Consider the following 22,619-nt stretch of genomic DNA (forward strand, 5'->3'; position numbering starts at 1 on the left):
TCATTTTTATCTGTTGGGATTTTTGAAAACTCTCTATTGTTTCAACGGAGTTCTTTAATATTTCTTAGTAAATTGCATTTACTTTTCTGCATGACTGGGGAATATTTTTAGTGAAGAGAATGGAATTTTCTACCTATCCTTGTAGTTTTCATAATCCTATCTTGAAAAAACATTAAGGAAAATGTTATGGTTTAGCAACTGGGTCTCATTATTTAAAACTTCTGCCTTGTTCTACTTCTTTCACTGAAAGCAATAATAATAACCTTTTAAAAACTACATGGGACCACAATTAAAATACTCAAATAGCAATACTATGCTTTTTCCTTTCGATATAGATTGTTTTAGGTTATATTAATTGTTTATTTTAAAATATTAAAGGTGGATGTCAGAATTTTGTATATGTATATATAATATACTCCAAAATATGGTATAATAAAACTGATGAATCATAAAATGCATTGATTTGGAAAGAACCCTAGAGATCATCTAGTTTTAGATCACCCCTCTGCCATGAAAAGAGATGCTTATTAGACTTACAGAAAATTACTTGTTTGTGGAGAGGAGGGAGCTCTTATAAACAAGCCCATATTTAAGTAAGTGAGAAAATAGAATGAGTTTTAAAACAAATATCCACGTACCTGAACATTTTCTTACAGTTATGTTTCTGAGTACTGTTTTGTAATTTTGAATATGCCTTATATTTTTGAGCTTTTAGATATCACTTTCAACTTTTCAAATATTCACTTAAGTACAAAAAAAAACATACAGCTTTCTGATTTCTAATGATTGGCATCCCACCTGGCATAATCCTACTCAGTCAACTCATTTGTCAGAAACCAAAGGAAGAGCTTGTGCTTTTAAACAGCATTTACAAATGGTGCTATATAAATAAAACAAATTTTATGTTCTCTATTCTCTGGACATATGCATTCATTTACTCAAAAATCTAATACTTGATATATTTGTCATTGTTCTTATGTTGTGTTTTTTGTTTGTTTGTTTGTTGGTTGGTTGGTTTCTTTTTTAATAGATTACAGTATAGGTATAAACAGTACATGTACCCAAGGGAATGGACATCCTGTTACAAAAACAATCCAATTATAACACTGGTTCCTATTTATCTATGAGGAAGAAACAGAATAATATTAAGGCTTTCTGTCAAACTCTGCAAGAATGTAGGAACTTCCTTGGCTTTTATTAATCTTTTATTTCTTTCATGATGTGTCTCAAAGGGGAAGTTAGCTCCTCGATATGAAGCAAATTAAATAAAAACATCAAGAAATCCTTCAATGGATTCTGAATAAAATGAATACCTTATTTGTTCAGATGTCCTTGACAATCAGTCATTTCATACAATGCAATTTCACTTCAAGCTGGGTTATAAAAACACTCTAAAACTATCTGAGGAGATAAAAAACTTTTACCAGGAAAAAAAAAAATCGTTTCACTAACTGCTTTTATAATGCATTAGAAACTTTGAGGAATTATTTAATAACACTTAACAAATAATAAACAGGGTGCTAACATGGATCCTTGTAGGCATGAGTGCTGACTGAGAGTAGTAAAGTATTTTGATTAATAAAAATAACAGAAAACTTCCTCAAATTTAAGAAATAGAAACCTAGGTGGTATAAAACATAACATTTGATAGCATAAAGCACATATTTGAAATTCACACTTTTTAATTCTTTTTTTTTTTTTTTTTAATTTATCTTGAAAAGATGTTAACTTTAACATTATTACTGTACAGGAGAGAATTAAGTAGTTCTTCATTTTATCTCCGTGTATATTGCCTAGTGTTTTTGCCAGAGTGGAATTTCCAGAAAGAAAGAAAACCTGTACAGTCTCAAACATCAGAGGACACTTTCTACTGTGTTCCATTACAGCAAGTTAGTTTAGTTTAGCTCAGCTGAGGTTGGTGTACCTGACCAGACATATTGTGATATAATTGAATGCAGAGATTAGCCTTCACAATTTTTTCCATGTCATTATACTGAATGAACTGAACTACATGAACTGAACTACATGAACTGAATCATGTCAGTCCTAATTCTATTGATTTTCATCATGTAGTTATTAGTCTTGATAGTATGGATATCTAGGTATTAAGGATACTCATCTCTGCTTTTCGGTGATGGAATGGGTTCTGAGTGTGCTTATTCAGGTTGAACTCTAGAATATGTTATTTGAATATGTTATTAGTATTATCTGCAAACATACTGAGTTAGCATTTGAGTCCTGCATCCAAATCAGTTTTAAAAACATTAAAGAGAACTGATTGAATTTTAGGAGGGTTCCATTTTAAGTCAGTGATCCTCCTGAGTCTTTACCACCAACTTGGAATATTCTAAGAATATTCTTGGAATATAGCTTATATTTGAATGGGAAAATCTCTAAAAGAAGTGCAAGACTGTGAGGGAATTTTGGGAACTCCTCATAATACTACAGGACTGAACTTGAACTTGAAAGGATCCCACTTTGTTTGTTTTTCAAGCAGATCCAAATTCTCTGGTAAAAGCCCATTTGAACTCCAGGGATACAGAGACAATGATAAGACTGACAGACACATCAAAGTATAATATGGGAATTTTATACTCCCCCTTTCCAGGGTAAGGTTGGTAAAATAATCTGTTCACTACTCCTGTTTCTCCCCTAAAATTGTAGTGAGTTATTTTTACGGTGAGTCATTGTGTAACTGAAAATAAAAGACTTCACTCAATCTCTGTTTTTCTCTAATGAAAAATATATTTATATATACTTCATGGGAAACAAACATTTTGAAGAACCATATTCTTATCTGTTTCACTCTGGTTCTTGTATCTAGATCTTGCTACAAGGCTGTCAAAAAAAATAGGAAGGAAGTCATAGCATTAAAAAACAAACAAACAAAAAAACCTTTTCTTTAATACAAAAAGAAAACAAGGACATACAAATAGTAGCATAAGGGAATTATGTCTTTCAATGCAGAGTTCACATTAGTTACAGCCTACCAGTGGTCCTTCCACCTAAAACTGTAAGTGAAAATCTGTAAGTAGGGGGGAAGTTTTATAACTCTTTTCAGAGAGTTTTATATTGATTGTAGCATGGCTCAATCACATTATCAAAGAAATGCAGAAATTCAAAGATGCTCTTTGCAAAAGATTTGGTCTAAAAAATAAATAAATAAATAAAAATCAGAGAGAAAATATGCTGGGATGCTCTTTTGACAATATAAATGTGCTGAAACTGGGTAACATCTCAGGAGCAACAGGGGAAAAGATTAGGTCCCAGTGTTCAATACAGAACAAAAACTCTTAGATTGTGAAAAAGTTTGCTTTGTGTTTAGTTTTCTTTGAGCTCTGTTACGGTAACTTCATTCAAGGAGTTTTAATTGCTAAGTTTTCCCACTACTTTGTAGCAACTTTGTCTACTGGAAAAGAAGCTGTTGTTTTTAATTAGCTAACATAATTTAAGATTCTAGACTTGTACCATCTTGCACGCTTTCTGTAGTCATGTAGTTTTGTTTTGCTTCTCCTCCTGATGACTTATGAAACTATTAAATAAATGAAAGAGTTAACTGATCCAAATGCATAGTAAAGTCAAAGACATAAAATAAATGAACTGGAGAAATAAATGTTCCTCTCAATTCAACTCAGGATTAGGAATTACCCGAAGTATCAGTAAAGGCTGGGGGACAACCTGCTGAAGAGGAGCTCTGAGGAGAAGGACCTGGGGGTCCTGGTGGACGACAGGTTGACCATGAACTAGCACTGTACCCTTGTGGCCAAGAGGGCTAATGGGATCCTGGCGTGCATTAAAAGGAGAGTGGCCAGCAGGTCAAGGGAGGTGATCCTCTCCCACTACTCTGCCCTGGTCAGGCCTCACCTGCAGTACTGTGTCCAGTTCTGGGCTCCCCGGTACAAGAAAGACAGGGATCTCCTGGAAAGAGTCCAGCGGAGGGCCACAAAGGTGATATGGGACCTGGAGCATCTTCCCTATGAAGAAAGGCTGAAAGACCTGGGTCTGTTCAGCCTGGAGAAGAGAAGACTGAGAGGGGATCTCCTCAGTGTATATAAATATCTGAGGGGTGGGGGACAGAAGGATGTAGCCAACCTCTTCTCAGTGGTTTGTGAGGATAGGACAAGGGGCAATGGCTGCAAGTTATAGCACAGGAAGTTCTGCACTGCGAAAGAACTTCTTCAAGGTGAGGGTGACTGAGCATTGGAACAGGCTGCCTAGGGAGGTTGTGGAGTCTCCTTCTCTGGAGATATTCAAGGCCTGTCTGGACGCCTACCTGGGCAGCCTGCTCTGAGGAACCTGTTTTGGCAGGGTTGTTGGACCCGATGATCTTTCGAGGTCCCTTCCAACCCCTACATTTCTTTGATTCTGTGATTATGTTACACGGAACTGTTTTTATTAAGATTTCATTCTGAAGTGTATGGACAATATTTTAATTAACAGTGACTAAATTAAAATTTGTGCAAATTGATTATAAATATAATCTTAATAGTTGCAAATGTTTCTGAATACGTTTTGTGAGACTGACCTGGATGAATGGTTGAGTCACTATCCCTGGAGGTCTTTAAAAGACATTTAGATGTAGCTTAGCGATATGGTTTGGTGGAGGACTTGTTAGTGTTAGGTCAGAGGTTGGACTAGGTGATCTTGGAGGTCTCTTTCAACCTAGATGATTCTGCGATTCTGTGATTCTGTGAATAGCAGGCAATTGGAAAGAAGAAAAAATAAATATTGGCCAGAGATGTCTGGGAAAAAAATACATAAATTAAAAAAAAAAATCTGCAACATATTTCTTATGCCAAGTTCAGCACAGTCTCCCAATCTCCTCCCTGATAAAAATGAAATGGAATAGAAAAATAGCAGTGATACTTTTGGCTTCCTGTTGACTTCCATTCTTAGGACTCATGCAAGAAAACACATTGTCTGGTGGAATGGAGTCCTGTTTTTTCTTGGTGTGTGTGGCTGCTAAGAAACATTCTTGCACATGTTCAATGTAAATGTTCAGGTTTTCAAGTTTTCATACGTCTACATATGCACAAATCTTTGTATGGGAATGTTATATACAAGATGCCCTCCCTCATCTCTGAATGTCCAGAAGACAAAATTTGATTTCATCCAGCTCCAACTGTGCTGGGTTTAGCAGGACAGCTTAGATGCTATCTTACATATACATAAGAAAGTTGATGGGTTGAAGTCTAAGTTCTGACTTAATAAAGACTTTCATATACAGAGGAGAAGAAAGAAAAGACTTTGTTAAAAGATCTTTGTTAGTCATTGTTAGTGCTTGATATTTCAAACACACATAAACAGAAATCTCCCACGGCTAAACTGTAAATTAGAAACTTTGACATTTTGTTTGGAACTGGAAAGTATCAATATCCTCCTCAGTGCTTTTTCTGTGTTTACCTTATTGATTTTGTGTCCTTAGTGTCCTTGCTTCTCACTGGCTCCAGTGTCCTTTCTCTTAGTCATAACACATCCATTTGTATTGAAAATAAACTGTTCTCAGTTGTATTCTCTCTTTAAGAGAGACAGAAATCTCTGATATATGTATGACACAAGAGTAAAATAACTAGTTTTTTTATGTGTTTCATGATCACAGAATCACAGAATCATCTAGCTTGGAAGAGACCTCCAAGATCACTTAGTCCAGCCTCTGACCTAATACTAACAAGTCCCCCACTAAACCATATCACTAAGGTCTTCATCTAAACATCTTTTAAAGACCTCCAGTGATGGCGACTCAACCGCTTCCCTGGACAGTCCATTCCATGCCTGACAACCCTTCTGGTAAAGAAGTTCTTCCTAATATCCAACCTCAACCTCCCCGGCACAACTTTACCCCATTCCCCCTCATCCTGTCACCAGGCATGTGGGAGAACAGACCAACCCCCACCTTGCTACAGCCTCCTTTAAGGTACCTGTAGAGTGTGATAAGGTTGCCTCTAATCCTCCTCTTCTCCAGGTTGAACAATCAGAAATCTTATTTCTGTAAAGGGCTTTCTAGACAGAGTTCAGAGGGTAGCTGCTGGAGAATTGAAATGGACTGTAAAGACTTTAAAGTGGGAATAGTAAAGTTTTGTTTAAGCTTTACTTAAACTTTTTTTTTTTTTTATTAAATTTGATCTTCTTCTATGTATACATGTATAACCCCATAATTAGATATATATGAACATCTTAGCTCCCAAATGTAGACTGAATTACTAAATCCCAGATGCTGAGTTATTGAACTTCCTTTGTTATTTGGACAGATTCTAATAAAGGCTTCTTTCTGTCCTGTGATATCTGATGGGACTTTCTCTTGGAGAAATGTACAGAAACGTAGGTACATTAGTGTTTAGTGCATTGCAGAACAGAATTTCACATAAAAAAAAATTTAGGACTTTTCAAAAGAGATCAAGAAAAATCTCTAATGGAAAGAATGTTGTGGATAATTATCATAAAACAACCATTCCCACAGTAAATTTTTAGAGGTTTACTGCAGGTGCAGTATTTAGAATAAGATCAATGGTAGGTGAGTCAATAAATTCTTCACAATGCACTGAAAAATTCCACTGCAGTCAGGATGTAATGGATGGGTATCATCATTATATTTGAATTAATTCAGTTTATACTATGATTTTATTGTCAGTGTAAATGACCGTATTCAAAGCTTTCTTTCCCAGATAAATATATGGAGACATTTAAAAGTACAGATCTTCAGGGAATTTGCTAAATATTCCTTTGTCAAAAAAAATACTACAATGCATCACATTATTAATAGGAGATTATTGATAGGACAAGAAATCATACCTGAGCATTGCTGCAGCAGTTTCTTAATCAAAATCTTGGTTTTGAATCAAGATTCACCCAATAGATCAGAATTACCATGTGTTAAGAAACACATTTTTTGACCTGTGAAATTATTAGAAAATTCTTAGAGATTCCTCGGGAAGTTTACCAGAAATTGCCAGGAACACCCAAACAACTAAGAATAACAATAGTTTTGTGATTAAAGTGCTATTTCAGCTGTAAGGGACACAGATTAACATTCCTACATCGTTTGACTAAGATCAGGTATCTCATCCAAACCTCTCAGGTAAATACTCTTAATCACTGAATTCTGGAGTTTGTATTTTTTGCTAGCAAAATAATGTAAGTAAGTAAGTATAAATCTGTCCCTAATCTTTCTCCTGAGTATAGGAGTTCTTTGGGTTTCATTTTCTCCCTAGCACTCGACATTATATTCTTATATTCTTTTCTTTCTACCACCTTAAAAGTTTATTAGTCGTTTATTCAAGTGTCCCCTGTAACCTGCTCCATTCAAAATAAGTTTCTGAAGTAAGTTAAAGAGCTATTACTTAAGGAGTTTGAAACAAGCCCAAATCATTTTAGCTGAAAGCATTTAAGGAGCCATTATAGAAGCGTATGTTCTGGGAGTTTCAAGAGTGTAGTTAGTACCTGGAAGATTAATGGAATAGAAGCATTAGCCTCTACACATCTGAGGTAAGGTGATGTGATGATTTCTCAGCAGTTTGATTTTTTCCCCATGAAGACGAAAAGTGTACTTGTGTAGATACAGTTTAGACTCACAATTTTTCTACACTCTTTATTTAAGCTTCTAAGTCATGGACTGGCAGACAAAAAGAAGAGGCAGAGCATTATTAAATTAAATTCAACTCGATTTATGTTTTGTTGTTGTTGTTGTTTGTTTGTTTTTAGATTTTTCATTATATTAGTTTTCCTTATGTTAGTTGGAGAATATATAAAAATTGCTCTGTGATCATTGCATCATTGTAAAACATATCTGAAAGAGGGTATAGGAAAGTCATCTCTTCTATAAATATTAAGCTCCATTTCTGACTGTGTGACTTAACACACCATTCATTTTAGCAAGATCAAGCTGTGCTTAGTACAGGAATATGTTCAGTTCTTTAAATTGGTGTCTTTTCAGTAATTGTAGATATAATAGATAATATAGATATAATAGAAAGATCATTAGTGTTCCAGTCCAAACTCATCTGGCCAGGAAAGACCCTGGCTGGACAGCAATATAGAGTGCTCTCATTCCCATGCACACTGACAAGGCAGAAACCTGGAGACTGGAAAATGCCAGGGAAGATGACTTGTCTCCAAATGAAGACCAGGGATAAGATTTACTTGTAAACTATCCAATCTAAGGAAGAATGAATCACTGAGGTCACTTCTGGGAAGGCAAGAAATGGAAGATTGTCACAAAGGAGGTGTTTTCATGGGAAGGCAGACATGGGAACATGAGAACAGCTCCCTGTTCCTCTGTTGTGCTCAGACCATGTGATCTCTGTGATTTGTTAGGATTTTGAAAATCATATATTATGTTTTTATTCTGCTGATCAGTTTTATTTATTTCATGCTTGATAACTGGAAATAAAAAAATTTCAAACGGAATTTTTTATGGCCTTAACCAAACAATGAAAGAGAGTCATGTGTACGTCTGAGAGATTGATTCTAATGTACATAGCTCAAGACCTCAATATTTCTTGAAAGTTCGGGTTCTTTTTAATGCCTGATGCAAATGAACAAAAATCTTGAGAAAAAGCACATGAGGGTTATTTTGCTATTACTGACTGATAGTGACCAAAACAGAAATTGGGAAAGTTCAAGAGCCTGGAGGTACACCAGTCATAGCAAAGCAATTATAATGTAACATGGGAAGGTAAGGCCTTGATTATTCCCTTAAAGTCTATGCAAATGTAATGGCCTCCTTGGTCTCAAAGATCATAAGTTCTTTGAAATAAGATGAAACTTTGATCATAAGATGAAAAATATCCCTTTGCAATAATAAACTTTTGTTTCCTAATTTTCACAAGGAGCATTGATAACATGGGGACACCATGCAATCACTTAGTAGTTTTTCTGCATTCTTTTGCCAGTTGCTGCAGGCATATTGCTTGCTAATGTAACAATAACCCAGAAGAACAGTATGTGGTACAAAATATTAGCAGATCATTTCATTAGGAATATGAAATGATGACATGATTTGCAAAGAGCATTCAATAGTTGTATAGATTGTACCTACTAAAGGGAGTTACATTAAAAACATAAGAACTGAAACATAATACTGTCCTTTAGATGTGCTCATAAGCATTGTATTATTTTAAGGGCATGAATAATTTAATTCTATTTTAAGATGAATTTTTCAAGGATAAAAAAGGCAAATATTTAATTCCAAATGATAATTTAACAAAATTGTTTTAAAGAATAGTCTTACATTAAAGCACAATTTAAAAAAAAATAATCAAAGCATAAAACATCTGAGTGAGTCTGTACAGTTAACAGTTGGCAGAGTGGCAGAGGCTTAAAGGGAACTGAGGAAACTCCTTTAAAAGAGTATAAGGCTATATTATTCATGCTAAATGAATTATTTTCAACAGTGTTTACAAAAGACCTTGAGGTTTCCATAACTGAAGTTTCAACAGAAGAAATTTTACATGAAATATAGACATTACAAATAATAATAAATCACCATGACTAAACACATATGGTAGTTTTAAAGGAACCAGGAATCACCATTTTCCTTTGCTTGGCTTCACATTTAGAGGATGGGCAGGTAGAAACATTATGATTCAATGAAATAAAATGCATTTTTTTAAATAGGACTTTAGAAGTATCCAAGGAGTAAGTAAGCCTGAATTTTATAGGAAATGTCTTGACAGAAAATACATTAAAAATGCAATTAGTAGAATCATAGAATCATAAAATGGTTTGAGTTGGAAGAGAGTTTAAAGATTATCTACTTCCAACCCCCCTGCCATAGACAGGAACACCTCCTACTAGACCAGGTTGCTCAAAGCCCCAGCCAATCTGGCCCTTAACATTTCTAGGGATGGGGCATCCATTGCTTCCCTGGGCAACCTGTTCCAGTGACACCACCCTCTGAGTGAAGAATTCCTTCCTTATACCCAATCTAAACTTACCCTCTTAGTTTAAAACTGTTTCCTCTTGACCAATGATTACACCCCCTGGCAAAGTGTCTCTCCACACCTTTCCTGTAGGCTTCCTTTAAGTAATGGAAGGTTGTTGTTTCCCCAGAGTCTTCTTGTTTTTTAGGCTAAATGAACCCAAGTTTCTCAGCCTTTCTTCATAGCAGAGGTTCTCCTGCCCTCTGATCATGTTTGTGCCCCCCTCTGGACCCACTCAAACAGATCAGTGTCTTTCTTATATTGAGGGCCCTGCAACTCAAAGCAGTACTCAATGTGGAATCTCATTAGAATGGAGATGCTCCTTGACATGCTAGCCATGCTTCTTTTGAAGCAGCCCAGGATACGTTTGGCTTTTTGTGTTGCAATTGTACGTTGTCAGCTCGTGCTGAGTTTCTCATCTTCCAATAGTCTTTCTCCTCCCCCATGTCCTTCTCCTCAGGTCTTCTCTCAGTCATCACCTAGACTGTGTTTGTGCTCAGGATTCCACTGACCCAGGTGCAGGACCTTGCGGTTGGCCTTGTTGAACCTCATGAAGTTGTCATGAGCTCACCTCTCAAACCTATCCAGGTACCTCTTCCCTCCAGCATGTGACCATGCTGCTCAGCTTGGTGTCATCGGCAAATTTGCTGAGGGTGCACACAATCCAACTGTTCATGTCACCAACAAAGATGTTAAATAATACCAGTAGGTATGATCCTGTGTATCACATAACCATACGGTAATCTTACCATATATCCATATACCACGAACATGGCTTTTAAAGAGGGAGATTAGTATACAACCTCAATTTCTATAATACGTTCCTGAAGAGTCAGGGACAATATGTATCGGTGAATAGGAGAATCAGCTAATGGTTTGGGTTGGAAAAGACCTTAAAAGTCACCTAATTCTAACCCTAAGCCATGGGCAGGGACACCTCCTACTAGACCAGGTTGCTCAAAGCCCCATTCAACATGGCCTTGAACACTTCCAAGGGATGGGGCATCCACAGCTTCACTTGGGAATATGTGACAAGGCCTCACCACCCTCACAATAAAGAACTTTTGTCTAATCTAAATCTACCTTCTTTTAGTTTAAAACCATTAGTTTTTGTCCTATCTCTACAATCCCTGACAGAGTCCCTCTCCTGCTTTCTTGTAGGCCCCTTTTAGATACTAGAAGTCCACTGTAAGGGACCACCTCTCCCTGGAGCCTTCTCTTCTCCAGGATGAACATCCCCAATTCCCTTAGCCTGTCTTTATGGGAGAGGTGCTCCAGCTCCCTGATCATCTTCATGGCCCTCCTATGGACTTGTTTTAACACAACAAACAAAAAAAGAAAAATCTGTGATATAAAGATCCACAGCTTCCATATCGGCATGTTGTTTTCACCTCCCATCTCAAAGTAGCAGGTAATTTGAAATGTCATAACATGGTCTCTAGGAATGATTTCAAGTTTACTAAAGATTCTGTGTGAGGAAGGATTAATAATCTTTTTATTAAAAAATAATATTTTTAAAATAAAATTCAAGACTGAATTTTTCAGTCTGTAAAAGACACAACTAACAGGGAATATGACAAATATCTTATAAATTCACAAATGACTCAAATGAGATGAATCAGAAACTGGTGTTCATAAGTGTACTCACAAAGTCAGGAAACAGTAAAAGAAGTCACAAGGAGCATAATTAAATTATGAAATTTATCAACATAGTATGAGCCACTGGGGACATTCTTTTATGACAGATTAGACTAGGAATGATTTCAATTTAGGCTAGGGAAAATGTTAATTGACTAAATTCGGGTGATGTCCTAACTATTTGAATACCCAGGACACAAAGATTAATTTTTTTTTATTTTTTTTTTTTTTCCTGCAAAAGAAAAAAGCAAAACCTTTTAAGCTTAAATGATAGAACAAGTCCTACGAGGAGTGGCTGAGGGAGCTGGGCTTGTTCAGCCTGGAGAAGAGGAGGCTCAGGGGCGACCTTATCGCTCTTTTTAGGTACCTCAAGGGAGGCTGTAGCGAGGTGGGGGTTGGCCTGTTCTCCCACGTGCCTGGTGACAGGACGAGGGGGAATGGGTTTAAGTTGAGCCAGGGGAGTTTTAGGCTAGATGTTAGGAAGAACTTCTTCACTGAAAGGGTTGTGAGGCACTGGAACAGGCTGCCCAGGGAAGTGGTTGAGTCACCATCCTTGGAAGTCTTCAAAAGACGTTTAGATGTAGAGCTTAGGGATATGGTTTAGTGGGGACTGTTAGCGTTAGGTTGGAGGTTGGACTCGATAACCTTGAGGTCTCTTCCAACCTAGAAAATTCTGTGATTCTGTGAACTGTTTCAGAATGTGCCTTTTCATTCAAGGGTCGGTATTTCAGTCAGTATTTCTCAAGGAGTTCATGAAACAATGTCAAAACATTGATTTGGTCATGATTTGAGGAAAAATAGGTCGCACATGTTACAATTGTTAATATATATATTACTTGCATAGTTATGATTTTTTTTTAAAGAAATATACTGCTACATACAGACACATTATTTACAGAATAACATTCTTTTGATTTGACACATTTAGATTTTCTCACTAAACTTTAGCCCCTAAAGACATGTATGTTTAGATGTGTATACATTCTCATCCCGAAATAAACAATTTATTTTTTCTATGAAAAAAGGCAAAGCTGTTTACCGTTCAGCCTTTTATATATATGATTTTTTATTCCCGCAATTTATAGGTTGATTTTCTTTCTGTCTCTGCATGCTGGTGTTCTCTCAGCTGTAAATCTTATATTCCCTTACTTCCATGTTCCTACTTATTTCTTTATTTTCTCTTGCATAAGATATCTCTTCTCCGTTCTTTTTCTCTTTAAGTCTTAGTCACTGACTCTGGAATTATCTGGAGAATCTTGATTGATTTTTTTAGATTTAGACTAGATTTGTCTTGCTGCCAGTGTATCCACAGCTCAGATCCTATTCATTTTTCATCATCTGAATAATACACGCTTTCTTTAATGTAGCAGCTGAGTATTGCTTACCCCAATAGCCCGACGTGTCTAACAGAACAGAGTTGTTGGCATCATATATTCTTTTCCTCCCGTGATATTTACTCTCTAAGACATCAAATAAAAACCTTCTCATCTCACCTTACATAACCTGCCTCCTTCCCCCACTCATTTCTAATTTTCTAAACTCTTGCAGTTCTCCAAACTGTCAATCACTCCACAGCAAATTCTTCATAACGCTGTTGATGGCATTGTTTATATTTTCCACATCCCTGAATGTTTTTCTTATTGTGTACCAAGCATGTTGTCTTGATTAAATTAATCATTTTCCATATTAAAAGGACTGTTGAAAATTAAATAACTAAATAACTGAACTTTTTGTGTTTCTACATATCTGTATTTGCATCTGTGCACACAAATGTTGAGTTTTTCTTGCTGATCTTGGAAGGTCCTCAGTTGAACAGAACATATGTGTATTTCTTATTATAATTGTCACTGCACTGATAAATAAATATTTGGTCTAGGAAAAATTTAATCCTTCTTAAATCTTTCAAAATGTAAATATGGACCTGTGCTTGAGAAATATTTTTTTTTCTTAAACTTGCTGTAGTGCTGCTGGTAGCCCTGAAGAGCATTTTAAAATATGTACTGGATCTGAGTAGAGCAAATCAGATGAACTAAGGCTATCTCCATCAGTTACTAGCTTTACTGCTGGGCAGGTTTAAAAAGCAATGTTCTGTGATAATCTCATGTATGGAAGAGTGGTGATATTTCATATTTTAAACGTTCCTTATTTTCCAGGTGTGATGGGGGAATATGAACCAAAAATTGAAGTTCATTTTCCTTACACAGTTACAGCAGCAAAAGGAACTACCGTTAAGATGGAGTGTTTTGCACTTGGCAAGTAAGTCCAGATTCTTTTATAATTAGACATCATTGTCTAAGATGTGACATGCCTAATTTGTGGCTTCATTATTTTGCTGGATTTCATTTTCACACAGTACTTACCGCATACTCAAAGTAACCAATTGACTAAGTAGCCACTTAAGAATTCCCTGCCCAACCATTTACGTGGACAGTAATTCAGTTAAGTTAAAAGACTCCATCAAAATGAAAAGCAGTGTTCTCACAAATAAAAAAAGTTAGTCAGTGAAAATTTTATCACGTTCACCTATTTATTAACTGTGATAATTTTTAATAAATAAATTCCATTATCATCCGCCAAAATTAATTGGAGAATAAATAGGATAAGTAGCTTTTTTTGCTTTTTTTTTTTCTTTTCCAACTGCATTATTTTTGTAGAAATATTATGAACATAAGAGCACAAAGGTCTAACCTTTCTAACACACTCTGTGGAACTGGCATTTCTCTAATTTCCACCTGACCTAATAGCACTACTAGAGAGCAGGTGTTTCATATTCATGTCAAGTGGTTTTTTTTTATATATTTATTGATGAATGAGTTTAGGGACAGAATGGTTTTATAAATACTTCTTTGCTGTTTCATACAAATTAACTAAGGAGTGAAATGATCGCTGTATACTATTCAGATCACAGAATATAAAATGGAACTGATAACTTGATTTTGTTGTGGCAGTAGGTATTATTATCATTGTAAAGAGTAAGTGTGGCAAAGGTAGTGTACGGTCAGAAATAAATAGTAATTCTGTTGATTCAAAAAGTTCATTTTTGCCTCTTTATATGTATGTAGCTTAAAAAAGGTGTTCCGTCGTTGACATTTCATTACAGATATATAAACAAATACAAAAAAATATATTTTTTAAAAACATATATACCATAAAAATCAGTGATGTGTGTATGTTGAAAGAAATCTCACTGTATTGAATTCCTTTATATTTCTTTTTATAATGGTGTTCCTTTTGTTCATCTATCCCCCTAGTCATACTGCTCAGTATCATTTATCCTGTTTGGTTTTCCAGTTCTTAGCTTATTAGGGCACGTACAGGTCCTCACAGGCTGGCTTGGATTTAGAAACAGTGGGAACTTTTGGCTTTGTAAAATTAGTAGTGAAATTTCACAACTCAGTTATTCTACGGCATGGGATACTGCCCCATGGCAGGGGTACTGTATCCTCCAAGTCTTCTTTCTTATTTACCTAAGTAGGAAGAAAGCTTCAGAAGAAAAGCAATACATCATATTCCTGGGGATCACCACTGCACCTTGCTCAGAAAGTCTGATTTTCCAGACCAGCCTGTCTTCATGACTTGAGAGTGGAGAAGAAAAAAAAAATGTATTTACAGTCATTGTTCTTTCTTTTTTTATTATTATTTTTATTTTCTTTATTATTATTATTATTATTATTATTTTATACTTTTTTTTTTTTTCTTTTTGGTTCAGGTTTTTCCCTTAACAGTTCCTGTTTACTACCTGGATAAGATTTGTCTTTAACTTGCTTCCCTTCTTGCCTGTTTCTACTGACAATCAAAAATTATGTGACCAATATCCAGGTAATCTCAATGATTTATGATACAGAGAGTATTCATAAACAATTACAGAGAATTCTCTAAAAAAAAGATAATAATTATTATTATTATATCTATTTAGACCCACTGACCATAAGGAGAGACAGGCTCAACTGAGCTATACAAAACAAAATGTAGGAGACCATAGCCTACATGCAGGTTGCCATCAGGCAGAGAAAGTGTTGTCTTTTTTTTTGCAAATTCATACTCTACATAAATATTAGCTGTAGTTGAGAAAGCAAATACAAGGGGAGAACTTGTATAGGGTCTTATGTTTTAAGAGAAGCAAAGAGGTATTTGAAACCAATAGAAGGAGAGATTAGCTGAGATGCTAAAATAAGTGAGGAAAACAGCTGCTCTGTAGAGACAGATGGCCCCAGACTCTCTCCTGTCAGCAATGCTAACTAGTTTTCTGCCAGGTCAGTAGTGACAACAAGGCCCTTTCAGACTCCTGGCTATGGCTGGAACAGTAACAGACGTTTTTTTCCCCCTCTTGTTGGAACTATAGTTGCAGGCAGATTCCTACTCAACTGTCACTTTCCAGCAAAGAGGAGGTAAGCCAACTGTTGTCCTTCACAATGACTGCTGACAGACAAGAAAAGCAGCTATTAATATTTTCCATCAACAGCACCTCAAGATTTAGTAAACTCTCTCAAAAAGAGAGTTCACACTATTCAAACTGCCACAAAATAAAGGTGACAGTTGACAGGAAAAGCTTCAATTAGCTAGGTTCGTATTTGGAGCTAACCTTTATCAAGAAAACAAACAAAAACAAAAACAAAAACAAAAACAAAAACAAAAAAAAAAAAAAAAAAAAAAAAACACCTGATCCATCAGAGAATTTTAGGTTATCCAATAAGTTGACCTCATTTGCTGCTATTACAAGCCACTACTTTTACCATAAATACTCCTTATCTTCTTTTTGCAGCCATTAATCAAGCCAGCTGAATTGAAATTGCTTTCAACCTGATATGGTCATAATTACATGAATGACATTTCAGGCCTCATTTGAAACCTGGAGGCTGAGGTGGAAGGTGGAAATGCATCAGATTCCTTCCTCATTTTTATTGCTTTCACTTTCTTCTCCATCTCTTATTCCCAATAGCTTGTACAGATATTTTCTGGTTCTCCTGCCAGGGGTATTCATTGCCAAATTGAATCAGCAGCTAATTTGGTTTTTATTTAGCTTTCTGAAATTCGGAGTTTTGAATTCTGATTGTAATTAAAATGATGGTTATTGCAGTCTCAGAATCAATATGCTGCTTTTCTCATGCTTTAATTTATCTGTTCTCAAGCACTGCTCTCTGCTACCTATGTAATTGTCACAGTGATAGCCATTCCAGAAAGATTTCTTGAACCAGACGTTTCAGAGATATTCCAGAGAAAGCCTAGTCTTTAGTTACAGATTAATGATTTATTAATAGTGTTTATTTAGAACTGCCAGTCACCATGGCTGTAGAAATTAAATAAACTGGAGCTGCTCAGCTTTTGTCTCCAAACTTACTTAATTTCTTAACAGACAGAAATTTTCTGAAACGGATTTTAGTCTAACCCAAGCAATATGCTACAAGTAAAAATATTATGTTACAAATACCACTTATAAATATATTTGTTATTTCTAAAGAATTCAAAGTAATACAGAAGTGAAATATCTCAAAATCATGTTATTTATATTAGGTAATACTGCTTATAATGAGAATCACTCATTGACTAAGAAATCACAGCATTTATCCATGATTTACTGTTGAAGTATAAGAAAAGACATAACATACAGAAAAGTCCAAAATAAATTTTACTGTTACATATATCTGAGTGTGTATTTTGCAGTCTAGTGATATTTAGTGTTTTGTGCTGGGTTTTTATGCTGTCCCACTTTTGTTGAAAGGTCATTTTTATATATAGAATTACTCATCTCCACAGAAAACTTGTGTATTGATTATGTCTACATTTCATATGTATCTGTAGCACACAGATTCAGTTACGTTATTTTAATTAGGAACACCTGAATTTTCATTTCTTTCCCAACAAGGCAGATTATTTTTTTAATAAAAATAAAATAAAAAACCCTCTTGCAATGACAAAGTATTGACATCTATTTTTTGAACTTTTTGTAAGGACATAACATATATTCTTAATTTACATAATTGCTAAATCCTGATCAAGATTTAGATTAAGTATCGTTAGATTAAATTAAAAAAATAATAATAGTAATAGAAAAGATCTACTTTAAATCTTACTGAATGGAAGAATTCAAAACAAATCCTTTTTTTTTTTTTCATAACTTTTTTTTCATAACCAATGGTATGTTGCTATCAATTTTCACTGATTATATCTTGTTATTTAAAAAGACAAGCAAATATATGATGAGCTTATTGTTAATGAGATGCTCATCTGTAGTCCAGATACAGATTCTGGACAAATTCGGTTCTCTAGCAAATCCATCATTCCACTGTTAACTTAAGTTTATTATGTAAATCAGAAAGACAAATCATGGCCTCATTCTCTGTGTAGGTTGTGGTAAAGAAAACATGATTTTCCCCATCAACAGTGTAGCACAGATCAGAGTATTCCTGCTCCAGAAACACAATTTCTCTGGCTTCTGTCACTGCAGTGACAGAAGTGACTGCATTTGCACTTTTTCTTAAGTATTACAAAATTTGCCTCCAAGAACATCCAGAGGGAACCAGTTAATTCTTTCATTTCTCATTTCCTCTTCTTTCAAAAGGAAGAATTCCGATGACATCATTTTTTTCCCCATTAGAAAGATGTGAAAATCATAATGCTGAAAGGTAAAAGGACTTTAAAATCTGTGCTCACTACATGACATGTTGATGGTGTGTTTTTTAAAGTGTTTATTAAAAATAATAATAATAATAATTAAGAATTAAGAGGTTTTCACAGCTCAGACAATGACATAGGACTCCTTGTCCAAGATAGTATGAATATTATGCCCCTGTTCAGCAATCAAAAAGTCTTGCCCTCAAAGGAAAGTAGCTCAAGGAAAAAAAAAAAAAAAAAAAAAAAAAAAAAAGTGTCACATATATTGCTCTTTTCCTTTTTATTTTGTATTCTGTTTTCAGTTTCAAATAAACTGAATTTCTAAACTTTACATCTAAACATACTTTTTCACACTGATACTCTAATGTCAAATTGTGTACCATGTATTCACTTTACATATACCTCACTCCTTAACCTTTTCCTCATTGTGATTTGGCCATGCAACATAACATACAAGCATTCTGTTTTGTTCTCCATACGAATCTGTACGTCATTGGTTTTCTGGCTTCAGCCAGGAAATAAAATACGTTTTGTATTATGATATTGCCAAAATCCAATTTTGAATGAGTAATCATATTTTATTTCCTGTAAGAAAAAAATAGAGGACATAGGCTATACCTGTACTTACAGGTTTTCAAAATTTTCAGTCTTTCCATTTCAGATAGGATTCCTGGGCCACACAGACAGCCAAAAGGATTGTTTGTAACAAAAGAAAGAAAAAAGAGTTTTATCTATCCTTTTTCCACTATGGCCTTTTTTTTTAACCACATAGACCAGCAGACAGAGATTTTAATCGAATCAATAATCAATAATCAATAGAGAACCATTCTTGCAATCATTTTTTCTTACATCCCATACACTTGTTTTTCTGTATTTTTGAGTGTTTCATGCTTGTGCTATTTCTGTACAATAGTAACATCTACACAGTATGTCAATATTCTTTATAAATGTTATCTTAGTTGACTTTACTAATGTATAGACCATGTCCTTACTGAAAAATAATCTTAAAGATAAGAATAAAGTAAAGATATTGACTTCTTTTTGTTACGTTTATTATGATTAGGTTGTTATGATAGAAGCATTGTTCATGCTGTTATAGACAATGTTGTTTTAATAATTGTAAATTCTGTTATAAACTCTATTTTGAAGAGCTTTATAGCTCAGTCATAAACATTCATCTGTAATATGGTCTGCAAGAACTCAGCTGATAGTCCATTTTAATTATTTTTTTTTTTAAGAAATAAAACAAAAAAGAGGTAAAATTACATATATTTAAGTTACAAAACTGAATTAAATTTTGTGAATCCAGGAAATGTTGTAAAGTGTTCTTCCTGAAATAATTAACTTTTGGAATAAATTCTGGTTTGTAAATATCCCACAGTTTTAAATCCATAGAATGTAGAATTTTATCATCTAGATTTGACTTTTTAACTGATTTTTCTAATAGTTATTCATGCTTTACTTAAAATTGTGTTATTTATTTTATGTCATTATTAGTATTTTCATTATACAGTATGTACAGAAAGCTTACTGAAGATTTTACAATATGCAGACATAAATGCAAAATGTATTTGAATAGGTGAATGTAATATCTAAGCAAAGATCAGAGTGATGATATAAAATCTGTATGATCTGCTGGAAGGTATTTGACTGGAACCGTGAAACGTGCATGAAGTATCTGCAGAAGTTATTTCTGCTTGAGTCACTGAATAAGAAAATGACATAGAATAATGGCTATAAGGAAGGCTAACTATTGCATATCTTTTTGTAGGTGTAAAAATATAGACTTTGCAAATGTCACGTTAAGGGGTGTAGCTGATTAACCGTTATGGGCCCGGTAGGATTCAGGGTACTGAACCAGTCAGATCTGGGGTCCGGTCGGACATTCAGCAATAACGTGTTAACCGTCTGGGGTCTGGTTGGATTCAGAACACTGAATCCAACTCTGTCACGGATATCCACCCATATCACTGTCACGGATAACCACCCTTACCCTAGTTGCACTTAATGAGAGCTATCACAATGCAATCAAGTATGGTTTATTACAGCAACAGATAACCAGGTTCTTTTAGATTGCCAGCAATAGTGACTGTCTGCAAAAGCAAGCTAGCATGCATGAAATACACAGGTGTTACAGGTGTTACAGGTGCGCAGCCTAGAAATAAACGCATTAAAAGGATCAAAGACTCTAGAGAGATCTATAAGCAAGTGTTCAGATCCCACCCAAAGGCGTCCCAATGGAGGGGGAAGAGAGGCTCAGCCTGTCGACTGATCCCAGGAGTCAGGAGGTCCTAAGGATGTTGTATCTCCCCTGACGGTGGTATCTTCCCTGACATCCCCTCTCTCTTAGGCCAATTTATATTATTTTCTATCTTTTAGGTGGAGCTTGAGTGACTCTAGTCAAGCATATCTTAGTTGTGATTGCTGAAAAGTTCTCCCGTCCCCATTTAAAGTAATAGACTCCGAGAAATTCAGAGCACATGCTCAGTGAGGAGTGGTTGCACCTTGGAGGCGGGTAGCTTTTTGGATGGAGGTGTGTTTTGGTATTATAATGATATTATAATGAGCAAAAAGTACACTAGGGTACAGCATTTGTCAAAACACAATAGGTCCTTGGCTCAGGGTGGCAAAAAGTGCAGCTTATTGGTCTCGGTGTGCACAAGAACAATAGAGTCCCCACCTGGTTACAGAGCCTAACTGTGGTGTCTCCACTCCATTCTATGCTCCGTACTGTTCCTTAGGGCTAGCACACCAAGTTTCCCCAGTGTGATAGCATCTAAGGTTGGAAGCCCAGGGAACACTCAGGTAATGCAGCTATGCCCTACCCTGAAAGCCTCTTCAGTGCTGTACATTTTCTTTAAAATGTGAATGCTAGTTTTATTTTCCTAGTTACTTCAGGCAATTACACCACAGCAAGTCCACATATTAAAAGGATGGTTCTGTGAGATCTGATTAGCAAAAAGCGTTATGAGGATTAGAGAAATTTCAGAAAAGAAGAAAGGCACTCAAGAAGTACATCTTTGGTCAAAGGTTTTATAGTGTTTGGTTCCTCTCATTTCTTATCTTTTTTTTTTTTTTTTTTTTTTTTTCCTTTGAAATTTAGATATATATACAATTTCTTTCAGGAATATAAAATTAGAACAGAAAATAATCTGACAGTAGCGAGTCACAGCTCCAGGCTGAACAGCTCTCTGGCTAACCTCTGGCTAATATGTTCATCTGGTCTTCCAACATAGGTGAACAGAATCTTGTAGTATTGCCCCATGCTGTTTCTTAATTACAAAGAACAAAATTTAACCCTCTCTGCTATTCATATTTGTAAAATATTCCTTTTCCTTTCAGTCCACCAGTTAAAACTGTGTTCCAGGCCTTTCCTATCTCTCTCCCTGACTTGCATCCTTCTGTTGTTTGATCTTGACAAATTCAATATGACCTTGTTTGTATTCATCCAGAAGGTTGCAGAACTGGTATTCTTGTGTTATCTGTAGATAACAATGTTCTCAGTGTTCTTTGCAGGTTCATACCCAGCAGGAAACATCTCCTGCTTTAAAATGTCAAGAGAAGCAAAAGAGAGCAGCCTGTAGCCTGACCTCTTCACACCAATACAGTATAACAAAAGGTCTTGTGAGAATTTCTATTAGTATGACCAATTTGCTGACATAAATCTCCTTACTATGATACCTTCCATTCCAGCCCTTGTATTATGCTAAGGAATTACAAACCTAATGCACTAATCACAGTTTAAAACAAACTTGATTTTAATCTCTGCTAACTGTACTAGGCTGCATCCCAGGGTCATTGATATAAGTGAAAGGTCAAGGTGAAAAACATCAGCTGAATATTCATAGAATCATAGAGTCATGAAATGGTTTGGGTTGGAAAAAAACTTTAAAGATCATCTTCTCCACCCACCCCTGCCATAGGTAGGGACATCTTTCAATAGATGAGGTTGCTCAAAGCCCAATCCAACCTGTCCTTAAACACTTCCTGCAACAGGACATCCACAACTTCTCTGAGCAACCTGTTCAAGCTTATCACTATCCTCATCTTCAAAAATATTTCTTATATCCAGTCTAAATTTATCCTCCTTCAGCTGAAAACCACTGCCCCTTGTCCTACTCTACTGGGTCTGGCTGGAATGTTAACTTTCCCTGCACCCACGCAGTGCTGTGCTCTGCACTTGTAGCTGGAACAGCACTGTTATCACACCAGTGTTGTGTCTACTGTTGAGCAGCAGTGGCACAGCATTGGGACTCCTTCTAACCCTCCTGGGTTAAAAACCCTGGTGGGCAAAAACTGAGAAGCTGTCATCATCAGGGCAGCTGACCTAAACCAACCAAAGGGATATTCCATACCATATGATGTCACACTCAGAAATAAAAGGTGGAAACAGGAAGAAGAGGGGAGGGGTGGGCTCTCATTGTGGAAACGTCAGTCCTCCTGAACACCAGC

At 35.6% G+C, this 22,619-nt stretch overlaps 1 protein-coding gene across 5 annotated transcripts in view; it reads left to right on the forward strand.

Annotated features, from left to right (window-relative positions):
- The window catches only part of CNTN5 (contactin 5), a gene marked incomplete at its 3' end in the record, with an annotated part of 695,558 nt that overhangs the window by 522,174 nt on the left and 150,765 nt on the right, over positions 1–22,619 (forward strand). For all 5 annotated transcript variants that reach the window (XM_084491417.1, XM_084491418.1, XM_084491419.1 and 2 more), the window contains one exon: positions 13,709–13,811. In XM_084491417.1, the coding sequence (XP_084347543.1) occupies positions 13,709–13,811 (103 nt within the window). The remainder of the gene's footprint in view (positions 1–13,708; positions 13,812–22,619) is intronic.

The sequence above is a fragment of the Aythya ferina genome, assembly GCF_964211825.1.
Source record: "Aythya ferina genome assembly, chromosome: 1".
Taxonomy (NCBI): Eukaryota; Metazoa; Chordata; class Aves; order Anseriformes; family Anatidae; genus Aythya; species Aythya ferina.